This window comes from Hemiscyllium ocellatum, chromosome 1 (genome assembly GCF_020745735.1).
Source record: "Hemiscyllium ocellatum isolate sHemOce1 chromosome 1, sHemOce1.pat.X.cur, whole genome shotgun sequence".
Taxonomy (NCBI): Eukaryota; Metazoa; Chordata; class Chondrichthyes; order Orectolobiformes; family Hemiscylliidae; genus Hemiscyllium; species Hemiscyllium ocellatum.
This window is the reverse complement of record NC_083401.1, coordinates 37,233,453-37,247,316: the sequence shown is the minus strand read 5'-3', so window position 1 is coordinate 37,247,316 and position 13,864 is coordinate 37,233,453. Positions and strand designations below refer to the sequence as shown.

The 13,864-nt window shown below is 39.6% G+C and overlaps 1 protein-coding gene across 1 annotated transcript in view; it reads left to right on the top strand.

Annotated features, from left to right (window-relative positions):
- nelfa (negative elongation factor complex member A) overlaps positions 1-13,212 on the top strand; it is a 74,987-nt gene extending 61,775 nt beyond the window's left edge. The window contains exons 7-11 of the mRNA XM_060828815.1: positions 4,816-4,904; positions 5,491-5,602; positions 7,797-8,098; positions 9,536-9,635; positions 12,258-13,212. Coding sequence (XP_060684798.1) covers positions 4,816-4,904; positions 5,491-5,602; positions 7,797-8,098; positions 9,536-9,635; positions 12,258-12,442 — 788 coding nt within the window. The 3' untranslated portion in view covers positions 12,443-13,212. The remainder of the gene's footprint in view (positions 1-4,815; positions 4,905-5,490; positions 5,603-7,796; positions 8,099-9,535; positions 9,636-12,257) is intronic.
- The last annotated feature ends 652 nt before the right edge of the window (positions 13,213-13,864 follow it).

Here is a 13,864-nt window from a genome sequence, read left to right as displayed (position 1 = left end):
TTCCAAATTTCTCACGACATTGAGTGTCACAAGGCACTATGTAAATAAGGCCCAGATATAACCATAAGACCATAAGACATAGGAGTGGAAGTAAGGCCATTCGGCCCATTGAGTCCGCTCCGCCATTCAATCATGGCTGATGGGCATTTCAACTCCACTTGCCCGTATTCTCCCCATAGCCCTTAATTCCTCGAGACATCAAGAATCTATCAATCTCTGCCTTGAAGACATTTAGCGTCCCGGCCTCCACTGCACTCTGCGGCAATGAATTCCACAGGCCCACCACTCTCTGGCTGAAGAAATGTCTCCGCATTTCTGTTCTGAATTGACCCCCTCTAATTTTAAGGCTGTGTCCACGGGTCCTAGTCTCTTCGCCTAACGGAAACAATTTCCTAGCATCCACCCTTTCCAAGCCATGTATTATCTTGTAAGTTTCTATTAAGTCTCCCCTTAATCTTCTAAACTCCAATGAATACAATCCCAGGATCCTCAGCCGTTCCTCATATGTTAGACCAACCATTCCAGAGATCATCCGTGTGAATCTCCGCTGGACACGTTCCAGTGCCAGTATGTCCTTCCTGAGGTGTGGAGACCAAAACTGGACACAGTACTCCAAATGGGGCCTAACCAGAGCTTTATAAAGTCTCAGTAGCACAACGTTGCTTTTATATTCCAACCCTCTTGAGATAAGTGACAACATTGCATTTGCTTTCTTAATCATGGACTCAACCTGCATGTTTACCTTTAGAGAATCCTCGACTAGCACTCCCACATCCCTTTGTACTTTGGCTTTATGAATTTTCTCACCACTTTTTTGCCAAAGTGCAAGACCTCGCATTTGCTCATGTTGAATTCCATCAGCCATTTCCTGGACTGCTCTCCCAAACTGTCTAAATCCTTCTGCAGCCTCCCCACTTCCTCAGTACTACCTGCCTGTCCACCTAACTTCGTATCATCGACAAACTTCGCTAAAATGCCCCCAGTCCCTTCATTCAGATCATTAAGATATAATGTGAACAGCTGTGGCCCCAACACTGAACCCTGCGGGACACCGCTTGTCACTGGCTGCCATTCCGAAAAAGAACCTTTTTATCCCAACTCTCTGCCTTCTGTCAGACAGCCAATCCTCAATGCATACCAGTAGCTCACCTTGAACACCATGGGCCCTCACCTTGCTCAGCAGCCTCCTGTGTGGCACCTTATCAAAGGCCTTTTGGAAGTCTAGATAGACCACATCCACTGGGTTTCCCTGGTCTAACCTACTTGTCACCTCTTCAAAGAATTCCAACAGGTTTGTCAGGCATGACCTCCCCTTACTAAATCCATGTTGACTTGTTCTAATCAGACTCTGCTCTTCCAAGAATTTAGAGACCTCATCCTTAATGATGGATTCTAGAATTTTACCAACAACCGAGGTTAGGGTAATTGGCCTATAATTTTCCATCATTTGTCTTGATCCTTTCTTGAACAACAGCGATCTTCCAATCATCCGGGACTTTCCCTGACTCCAGTGACTCTTGAAAGATCTCAACCAATGCCTCCACTATTTCCTCAGCCACCCCTCTCAGAACTCTAGGATGTATCCCATTGGGGTCAGGTAGATTTATCAATTTTAAGACCTTTTAGCTTTTCTAGCACTTTTTTTCTCTTTTGTAACATCAACCATACTCAACTCAGCCCCCTGACTCCCTTTAATTGTTGGGATATTACTCATATCTTCCACTGTGAAAACTGACGCAAAGTACTTGTTAAGTTCTCCTGCTATTTCCTTATCTCCCATCACTAGGCTTCCAGCATCAGTTTGAAGTGGCCCAATGTCTACTTTTGCCTGTTGTTTGTTTCTTATGTATTGAAAGAAACTTTTACTACATTTCTAATATTACTGGCTAGACTACCTTCATATTTGATCCTCTCCTTCCTTATTACTGTCTTTGTTATCCTCTGTTTGTTTTTGTATCCTTCCCAATCTTCTGATTTCCCACTGCTCTTGGCCATTTTATAGGATCTCCCTTTTTCTTTGATACATTTCCTGACTTCCTTTGTCAGCCATGGCTGTCTAATCCCTCCCCGGATGAATCCTACTTCCATCAGTGATCGGATTAAAATGTGCTCATTTACCTTTTAGATAGCTTCTACGTTGGGGGATTCCTAAATGGGAACATCTTGTTACAAATGTATATAGGAATCCTCTAATCCAGCAGCAAAGACAATCAATGTAGAAATTATACCCCTTTTGCTGTAGTCAGTGTGCTGCGGTGTTCAGAGGATTAAGGGGTAGGGTAAAGTGCAGCAGGGTGAGGGGAATGTGGGAGTCAGTTTAACAGTTAACCTGGAACTGGATTGAATTTTAATCTTCTAACATTTCTTGGGCAACTATTAACCATAAATGGGTTGGAACCTTCCAAAATCTCCACCTTTTATGTATTCTTTGGATGTTCCCAGCCACAGAGGAATTGCCCATTGAAAAATTTAATTTCTGGGCACTTCTCATGGAGATGCAGCATCGGTATTCCTCATGGTGGTGACATGCAATTCCAGTCTATGCTGTTCTTAAGCCTTTCTGGCCATTGGAATAGTGTCTCAGTAGGTAAAAAGATGGTGTATTTAAAATCTGTAAAATTTACCACTAGTTAGTAGTTTGAGTTAAAATCCAATCCACACTCCTGCTGTTGGCACTGTTCCTGTCTGAAAATAATTTGGGCATCTGAACCATGTTCTTTTAGTTGCATGTGTTTATTCTTTCAATTCCGATTTACATTTGAGCTGATAGCATTTCATGCTAAGAAAAACTGGCATTGAAAAGTAAGCATTCAAGCGAGTTTTTTTTTGAGGTTCTATTTTCTCATAATAATTATAACATAGTAAGGGAAGCTGTATTTTGCATGTAAAATACCTGATGTCAAATTGACTGCTGATTATTCTGTGTGCCAAAATGAAAGATGGACTGCTGTTTGTTCTGTTTTGCTTTATTACCTTAAACATTGACAGTAACAACTGCAAATCAGATTTCCAAATTCAGTAAGCTTATGTTTACAAGAATACTGAGTCAAGTTATGCAATATGGTTGCATGTGACATGTTTCTTATAAATGAGTTCAAGATTCAGAACTTTAGAACCATGGTGCACCATTTCAGTGAGACTAAAACAACAGTGATTTATTCACTAATGCAGTTCTACTTTTTGATTCTATAGTCCATGTACATTAATGCCACACTATAGTACATTCCAATACACAATTAGTCATTAGCCATGCAACCTAAAAATGCACTTCTCTCCATCTCAGTCAGTCTTGATGATTGAGTTGCATAGTAAATAGTTCACTTGGCTTTTCAATCAATTTATACAATGAACAGTGACCAACTAGTATGCCACCAGACCCTTAAAGACTTAGGTTCCTGTACTGAGCCTGCTTTATAGATATAGATATAGACAGTAGGTGCAGGTCCAGTATAGACCATTCTGCCCTTCGAGCCTGCACCACCATTCAATATGATCATGGCTGATCATCCTTAATCAGTATCCTGTTTCTGCCTTATCTCCATTACCCTTGATTCCACTATCCTTGAGAGCTCTATCCAACTCTTTCTCAAATGAATCCAGAGACTGGGCCTCCACTGCCCTCTGGGGCAGAGCCACCACTCTTTGGGTGAAGAGTTTCTCCTCATCTCTGTCCTAAATGGTCTACCCTGTATTTTTAAGCTGTGTCCTCTGGTTCGACACTCACCCATCAGCAGAAACATGTTTCCTGCCTCCAGAGTGTCCAATCCTTTCATAATCTTATGTCTCAATCAGATCCCCTCTCAGTCTTCTAAACTCAAGGGTATACAAGCCCAGTTGCTCCAGTCTTTCAGCGTAAGGTAGTCCCGCCATTCCAGGAATTGACCTCATGAACCTACGCTGCACTCCCTCAATAGCCAGAATGTCTTTCCTCAAATTTGGAGATCAGAACTGCACACAGTACTCGAGGTGTGGTCTCACCAGGGCCCTGTACAGCTGCAGAAGAACCTCTTTGCTTCTATACTCAATCCCTCTTGTTATGAAGGCCAGCATGCTATTAGCCTTCTTCACTACCTGCTGTACCTACATGCTTGCCTTCATTGACTGGTGTACAAGAACATCCAGATCTGTTTGTATTGCCCCTTTACCTAAATTGATTCCACTTAGGTAGTAATCTGCCTTCCTGTTCTTGCCACCAAAGTGGATGACCATACATTTTTCCACATCTGCCATGCATCTGACCACTCACCTAACCTGTCCAGGTCACCCTGTAATCTCCTAACATCCTCATCACATTTCACCCTGCTACCCAGCTTTAGTATCATCAGCAAATTTGCTAATGTTATTACTAATACCATCTTGTGAAGTATGCCTATTGAGCAGGATTGAATGATGCTTCAATTTAGTGTGTTGATCCCACAAACAGAAAGGTTATAATGTAATAAATAGGTAGTGTGAACTTGCAATATTATGAAAGTGATTTCTGTTTGTTATCACATATTCAGCACAATGAATCAATTTTTTAAACTCCTTATTCTTCCTCCTATCCTGCTATAAAAACTCTATTCCATATAGTAGTAAAATATATCATTTGGGACTGGAGAATCACTTTGTTTCTCAAATACTGAATCAGTAAATGAGTTTCTGCTGTTGCTTGGATAATTTTGTTTTTCCACTTGTAAGTAATCCAATATACAAATGTTTTATCATTTCAGAACCGTCAATGTTTATTTGAATCTTCAGAAGCTTTTTAAAAATGTGTTACAAGTGAATACACTTGATTCAAAACTCTGACCGAATATTTATTTTTAAATATAGATGCAGAAGTCACAGAGAAACCTGCCAAAGAAGAAACAGTTGTTGACAGTGTCACACCCGATTATGCTGTTGGACTAGTCTCTACGCAGGTAAATATGTCTGTGGTTCAAGTATTATTCTAACATGTTAAGTTTTTAAATTGTAGTTAATTGATATAAAGTAGATTTAGTGAGTGAATCATTCTTGAAAAACAATTACTTGTTTCACTTGAAGTTATGAGTTTGCAGTAGTTTAATGTTGTATCCAACTGCTGAAGGGATCTCAGCAATAAGAAAATCTTAATTACGATCTTGAATTTAGAAAACGCTAAATTTTTTAGCATTATGTTGCCAGCTAAAATTATTTCTAAAGCTATTTAAAGAAGGTCGAATATTATTCAGGGAGACCAGCAGGCCTATAATGTTTTGTCTGGAATGCTTGTAAGAAATTATAGCACCTGTTAGATATCTTAATGTTGTGTAATGATTTATAAAGAATCTAGTCAGTTGCTGAATTGAAATGATGAGCAAGTTGAAACATTGGAAGAATCCTTGATGTGTTGCTGTTTAATTTCAGTGGATATGACCTTGAAAACTGTCAATTTATACTAAATTCTTAATTAACTGTGCATTCATAAAAGCGTCTATTCCTTAATGATCGGTGTTGTCACTCTCTCATTTTCCTTTGTCTTTTCAGAAACTTGGTGCTTTGAATAATGATAATGCACTACCATCTACTAGTTACTTGCCTGCTACACCAAGTATGGTGCCATCATCTTCCTACATTCCCAGCTCTGAAACACCACAAGGTAAATGCTCACCGACTTGTAGGAAATGGTGATTCTTGATTTGATTTCTTAATCTAGAGAAATGCATCCAGATGCACAAATTTCCAGAAAAAAAAATGCTTTGTTAATAGAAGAGGGAGTACAGTGGGCTGGTGAGACAGTAGTCTGTATTTGAAACCATTTGTTCATAAAAATGTTTAATTCTATTGATAATGTTAGTGATTATTGGTGAAGGCATTTTTCCCATAAACCATCAGTTCTCTGAAGTGATTTGCTTCCATATTTTGTGAATTGTATAATATCTTAATTGTACTAAAAGCAGCAGCTGTCACATAAGCTGATTTAAATGACGTATTAATATACAAACATGTTATTTTAATTAGTAATCCAAGGGTCTGACTAATAATCAAAAAAGTGAACTTCAGTGTCTCCTATTTGAGAATGTGATTCCAATTTTTAAAATATACTGTGTTCATTTTTGCTTATGAAATTGGCACTGGATTTTTAATCAGCAAGGCAATCAGAGATTATGGGGTAGATGGCAGGGGGAAGGCAGGAAACTGGAGTTGAAGATTAAAAGATGAGCTCTGATCCCATGGAATAGTGGAGCAGATGTGATAAGCCAAATGGCCTATACCTGATCCGGTGTCGTGTGGTCTACTTTTGTCATCCAAACTTGGCAATAGTACATTCACTGGTGTCATCCAAGTAATTAATATCTATTGTAAATAATTATTGCCCTTGTACTGATTCCTGTGGCACTCCACTAGTTACAGGCTGCCACCCTTCAACTGAACTCCTTATTCCAACTCTGTCTCTTCTATTAGTCAGTCAATTCTCTGTCTGTGCTAAGTGCTATCCTCATGCCATGGGCTCTCACCTTATTAAACAACTTTATATATAAATGTAAATAGGTTTAAATCCATATATATTACATCTACTGATCAATTGTATCCTTCTTGCTACCTTTTCAGAGCATTCTCATTTTTTTGTTCCAGGCATGATATCCCGTTCTTGAAGCCTTCATACTGACTCTGCTTGCTTATATTGCATTTCTAAATACTCTGTAATTATATCCTTTAAAGTCTGTAATTCTTCCAATGACAGATGCTAAGCTAAATTACCTGTTTTCCTTTTGTCTCTCTCTTTTCTCTTCCCCCCCCTCTTTTTTTTTTGAATAAGGGTGTTACACTGGTACTTTTCCAATCTCCTGGAACTTATCCACAATCCCAGAAGATTGCTACCAATCAACAACTGTTGCTATAACTACTTCCTTTAATATCCTGGGGATGAAAACTGTTGGGTCCAGGGCACTTATCTGCTTTTAGATTGTGAACAGAAAAATATTAGTGAAGACAAATGCAAGTCCCTTACATCAGAAACTGGAGATCTTATGAGCAAAAAGAGATTGCAGATGAATTAAACACATACGTTGGTTTTTTCTTCAGAAATGTTGAGGAACAAGCTCTAATGACACTGAAGAGAATTAATATTGAGACTCAGCAATTAGCAGTTTCCTGGCTTTTCCTTACAGCCTTTAAAGTAATGGCACCACATTAGCCAAGTTCCAGTTTTCCATCACCTCTCCTGTGGTTGTCGATAATATGGATGTCTCAGCAAGGGGCCCAGTAATCTCTTCCCTAGCTTTCCACAAAGTTCTGAGAAGCACTTGATCAGGTCCTGGTGAATTATCTACCTTTTTATATGTTTTAAGACCTTCAGCACCTCCTCTTCTGTAATATGGACACTTTTCAAGATATCACTATTTATTTCTCAAAGTTCTCTATATTCCATGTGCTTCTCGCCAATAAATAACACCAGGATCAATAACACCAGGATAGACCAGTTGACCCAGTGCCCTTTTTGTTTTGGTAACAGTCTATGTCAGAGCCTGTAATTTGACATAAAAATATGCAAAGGAATTAGAATTTAATGGTAATGAAATATACTTTTTAAAATTTGCATCAACATGGCTTTAAAACTTGTGCAGTTAGTAAGAATAATGGGATCACATTTATTTCAAAACCAAGGTTAATCAAAGTTGCTTTGTACAGAATCTAGAAATATTAATAGCACATAAGTATAAGATTATTGGAGATGGTGGCTTTGCATTATACCTAAATTTTTTCTTCTCCACCACCCCACCCCACCCCACCCCACCCCACCCCACCCCCCCCCCCCACCCCCCCTTCTTGACACCACAATGAATATACAGCCAATACAGTTGGATCAGTTCGGGAGGCTTTACAGACAAACAGACTGCCAGAAGAATCAGCAGCGCCTACCTCCAGTCTACCTGGCCAGTTCAAACAAAGACCACCAATTTATAACAGTAGCTCAACTACATCATCTACCTCGACCACCACTGCCCCAGGTACTGCACCTGTCACTACAACAACACCAACAACACCTGTACAGCAGCAGACCCAGCCTCAACAGCAGACCCAACAGCAAACCCAACAACAGACGCAGCCACTGCAGCAACAGCAGCAACCTCGCAAGAGTCTTTCACTCACAGTAAGTAGAATTTACAGTATGCAATGTTTTGAAGCCACTTATCAAGTTAAGTGTGAAGTCTCCATGTCGAACTGGGTATTGCTATTATTGCATTTGGAAAATCCACCTATGACTCTATGATATATCCTTTACAAGGACAACTCTTGGTTGTCTAATAGAAGTTAGGTTGCATGTGACATTTATACTGTACTGTACTTAAACTTTGTGCAGGACATGTTTATTCTATGGATCATTGGATATACTTGATCCAGGTTGCCAGATTAATTTTGCTTATTGTCACTTGTTCACTCACGAAGTCACTTCTTCTTGAAAGAATTTAGCTGTTTTAGAGCTCTGCTTGTAGACCAGGAAGCTTGGAAGTTTTCTTCAATCAAAACTTCGGTCTCTTTTTCTGCTGATTGTGATCTGTCCTCACTATTAAGTCTGGCTGATCTTCAGCTGCCACTAATTTCTGACTTATCCCTGCAATTTACACACCTATTGCCCATCTATTCATTAACAATGTTCTAATCTTTTCTTCAATCCTCCTCAGTGGTGAGCAATAATAAATGTTTGGTCCCATGAGAATCAGACTCTGGGTTTAGTCCAGGCATTGCATACATTTCCATGAAAAGTGTTACATTTCAAAGTTTGGGAGAAGATTTGTAACTCGGGTGCTCGTTGTGGTTCTGTTCGCCGAGCTGGGAATTTGTGTTGCAGACGTTTCGTCCCCTGTCTAGGTGACATCCTCAGTGCTTGGGAGCCTCCTGTGAAGCGCTTCTGTGATCTTTCCTCCGGCATTTGTAGTGGTTTGAATCTGCCGCTTCCGGTTGTCAGTTCCAGCTGTCCGTTGTAGAGGTCGGTATATTAGGTCCAGGTCGTTGTGCTTATTGATTGAATCTGTGGATGAGTGCCATGCCTCTAGGAATTCCCTGGCTGTTTTTATTGATTGAATCTGTGGATGAGTGCCATGCCTCTAGGAACAGCCAGGGAATTCTCCATCCCTGTATGTATCAGGTCATTGTGACTGTCTGATATGTAGAAGAGGCTTGTTAGGGAGATTGAAAAGTAGCTAGTTTTAATTCATACAAATGTAAATTAGATTTTCAGAAAATAATATTTGGGACACACTACATACACACATACATACACACTCCATTTGAGTCTTTATGTTGAATGCAGAATATTTGGAAGGAGCAAATTAGAGATTTTGTGTGTTTTGTTTTTGTCTTACCCCATACTGGTTTTCTATCATGTCTGGATCTGTTGCAGACTAATTCAGAAAGAGTGATTGATGTGATTAGTAAACAATTCTATCAATATATCTTGCAACCCCAAAATATAGCTGGCAATCCAGTTGAATCTTAATTTTTGTTTTGTTCCTTACTAGTTATTTTGTTGACATATGTTGTAGGCTTATGTAGTTATTTTCATGTTTGCTGTCTTTGCATTTTACAGAGAGACCAAATGTATGCAGCTCAAGAAATGTTCAAGACTGCCAACAAGGTTACTCGACCAGAGAAGGCCCTTATACTTGGCTTTATGGCTGGGTCAAGAGGTATGTTGTAATATTTCATTCTGTTCTCACCACTTGCATATGTTGACTCCTGACATACATTTACAGGTCTCCCCTTTGGATTTTATTATTCAGTATTGGCTGGCAATTTAAATACTGTTAGAAATAGGAGTGCGAAGTACATGTGTGAAGTTATCCATTTTGAATGGAGAGAAACTTCAGAATGCTTTAGTGCAGTGGGATCTGGGTGTCTTTGTACATTGCAGAAAACTAGTAAAGCAGATAATTAAGAAAAATGGAATTTTGGTATTCGTTGTTAAAGGAATAGTGTATAAAAATAAGGAAGTGTTGCTGCAACTGCACAAAGCGTTACTGAGACTGCACCTGGAGTATTGAGTGTTGCACAATTCTGATCGTTATACTTGAGGAAGGATATTATTGCATTGGAGGCATTTCAGTGTAGTTTGGTAGATTCATTCCAGAATTGAGGATTTGTCTAATGAAGAGAGATTGAGCAGTTTATGACTACTCTCTGGAGCTTAGATGAGAGGAGATCTAATTGAGGTATATAAGATGCTAAAGTAGGCATAGAGAAGGATGTTTCCTAATGAGGCAATCAAGAATGAAAGGTCATAGTTGTTGGATATGGATAGCAGATTTTTATCAAAGAAATTAACATTTTTAAAAAAATTATTTCTGTTGGTGTTCTGAATCTTTGTAATTCATTACCTAGTGTGGTAGATGCCAAGGCGCTGAATAAATTTGAGGAGAAAGATAGATTTTTAAATTAGTAACCGGTTGAAGGGTAATGGAGAGCGGGCATGGAAATTGGAGGTTGAGGCCAACATGAGATCAGACCAGATGGATACACCCCAGAGTTCTCAAGGAGATAGCTGAGGAGATTGAAGAGGTATTAGTGGTGATCTTTCAGGAGTCAGTAGAATCAGGAGGGTCCCAGAGGACTAGAAAATGCCTAATGTAACACTTCTGCTTAAAAAGGAAGGGAAGCAGGAGACCTGAAACCATAGGCTGGTTAGCCTGACCTCAGTCATTGGTAAAATTTTAGTTTCCGTTATTATGAATGAGATTATGGAGTACTTGGAAGTGCATGGCAAAATAGATCTGAGTCAGCATAACTTCATCACAGTGAGGTGTTGCCTGACAAATCTGTAAGAAGTCTTTGAGGAGGTCATGAGCAAGTAAACAAACAAAGGAGAGCCAATGCATGTGATCTATTTGGATTTCCCGAAGCCCTTTGACAAGGTGCTGCACAGGAGGCTGCTAAATAAGATAAGAGCTGATGGTTTTATGGCCAAGGTACTGACAAGAATAGAGGATTGACTAATTGGCAGAAGGCAGTAGTAGGGGTGAAGGGTTTTTTTCAGAATGGTAGCCAGTGATGAGTGGTGTTCCGAGGAATCAGTGTTGGGACTGTAATGATTCACAATAGACATTGGATGAAAGAACTGAGGGCATTATTGCTAAGTTTGCAGATGACACAAAGATAGGTGGAGGGACAGGTCGTGTTTAGGAGTCAGGAAGGCTGCAGAAGGACATGAACAGGTTAAGAGAGTGGGCAAAGAACTGGCGATTGGGAAATTGTGATGTTATGCACTTTAGTGAGAAGAGAGGCATAGGCTTCAGAAATCTGAAGCACAAAGGAGTCCGCATTCAGGATTCTGTTAAGGTCAGCATATAGGTTTATTTGGTAGTTAGGAAGGCAAATGTAATGGTCGCATTCATTTCAAGAGGGCTAGAACATAAGAAAAGAGTTGGACTGCTGAGGCTGTATAAGGTTCTAGTCAGACTGCATTTGGAATATTGTGAGCAGTTCTGTATCTAAGGAAGTATATGCTGGTGTTGAAGAGGGTCCATAGAAGATTTACAAGATTGATGAACATCTTATAAAACGAGAAGCAGTTGAAGACTCCAGGTCTGTACTTTGAGTTTAGAAGGATGACAGGGGGATCTAATTGAAACTTACAGCATACTAAGAGGCCTGAACAGAATGAACATGGAGATGAGATTTCCACTAGTGGGAGAGTCTAGGACCTGAACGCATAGCCTTCCAAGTGAAGAAATTACTCTTTAGAACTCAGACGAGGAGGAATTTCTTCAGTCAGAGGGTGGTGAATCTGTGGAACTCATTGCCATGTAAGGCTGTGGAGGCCAAGTCATTGAGTGTATTTAATAAAGGGATAGATCCTTGGTCAGTAAGGGAATCAAGGAATACAGTGAGAAGGCAGGGGAGTGGAGTTGAGAAAGATATCGGCCATGATTGAATTGGGGAGTAAACCTGATGGACTGAGTAGTCTGTTTCTGCCCACTTCTCCCAACTCTCTGACCTCTATTAGGTCACCAATTCTTTCTATTGGTGGAAGTCCCATTCCCATTTCTCTGCCCCTCAATATATTCACATGGAAATGTATGTTTATTTTTCCCTTTGTATATTTTTCCCCCTTGTATAAGTGTAACAAGGTGGATGAATGAATGGAGGGAGGAAAGATGGTTACATGAAGTTGCATGTATTTCTAGTTTCACATTGGAGGAAAATAGTTAAAGATGTAACAACTGGCCCACAAAATGTACAACATGAGTGCTATTTTTGTTAATTTTCTACTTCTGGATCATTTATTATGCAAAACTGTTATTTTATTCCTTCAGAAAACCCATGTCCAGAGCAGGGTGATATCATTCAAATCAAACTGAGTGAACATACAGAAGTTCTACCGAAGGCAGATGGCACAGGCAGCACCACAATGCTGGTGGATACTGTCTTTGAAATGAACTATGCCACAGGCCAATGGACCAGACTGAAGAAGTACAAGCCTATCACAAATGTGTCCTGAGAGTTCACAAGGACCTCGAAATTGTGGACCAAATCCAATGTTACCTTGATTGCCACTGACCTGAGCTTCAATGATTGTATTTACAGCCAGTTCTAAAACCTTTGCAGGGGACATCTATTTAACAGATTGTGAGGCAGAATTTAGGGCTGCCAGAGAGTGGGATGAAATGAATAGAGAAATGATTTCCTGCAATTAGTGTGTTTTTCTATCTCCTGTGGTGTCAATGTCTTTTTAATGATGGTCCAGTCTCCAGCTACACTGACAACTTCAACATGAAAACTCTTTGATTTGTGGAAAGCATGTGGACCCTATTACAGCTGAAAGGAGGACCACGTGACCACAACCTTGAGTTGGTTTGTCATTTCTGAAATACTAAGGGGAAATCATTTAGCAGCTTAGATTTGGTTCACTTTTAATAGTGGGTTTGAACTGGAGAGCATTGGAAAGCCAGATATCCTGGTATCTGTTGCCTTCACTGAGTAACATAATCAGTTTTTGTAAAGTATTTGTTGCAGAGGCAGCATGATTTAACAACACTTTTTTCTATTTTTTGTACAGTCGTAAAGATTCTAGGTTTTTCTTTCGCGTGCACTCTCATACAGTGTAAGATGTAAAATAATTAGATTTTCTATGGAAAATAAGTGCAGATTAAAGATTGCACAGCCATAATTGGTTTTCCTGTGTTTAGGCAGCTGGTTGAACTGTCAATGCTTAAGGGACGGCAGTGCTTTTACTGAACATACAGTACCAAGCACAATAAAATTACAATGTAACTGGAGTCACATTTTTTGATTCTTTTATTAAGTAGGAATGCACTCCTAATATGTTCAGAATTTTCTTCAAAGAGAATGCACAGTTTGCAATGAACATTGTTTAACGCTGTGAGACACCAGCAGCAGTAAAGTTCGATCATCTGTTTTTCTTGTAAGCACTGTTAAACATTATCTGAATTCAGTTGTCACTTGATGGATGAGATTGGCTGGATTGCTGGTTTGCAATGCAGAGTGACACCAGCAGCATGGGATCATTTCCTGGACTGGCTGAGGTCATCATGAAGGTCCCATGTTCTCAACCTCTCCTTTCACCTGAGGTGTGCTGATACTCCAGTTAAACTACCATCGATCGCCTCTAATGAGGGAGAAACCCACGGCATTATGGCAATTTTACTTGCCTTACTATATCTATCTTATTTTGTGGAAGCTGTACAAACTGTAACAAAGCAAAATGCTGCAAATGCCTGAAATCTGAAATGATTTTTAGTTGTTGAATGTGATGTGGATGTCACTGGCTAGGTCAGCAAAAGGTTAATTGCAAGAAAAGAATTAAAGGATGAGAGGAAAAGTACAAATGTAAAAACAAAAAGCGAAAGTTTCTAAGGTATCTAAAAATGTAGACTAAATAATGTGCGTTAATTCTCTAGAC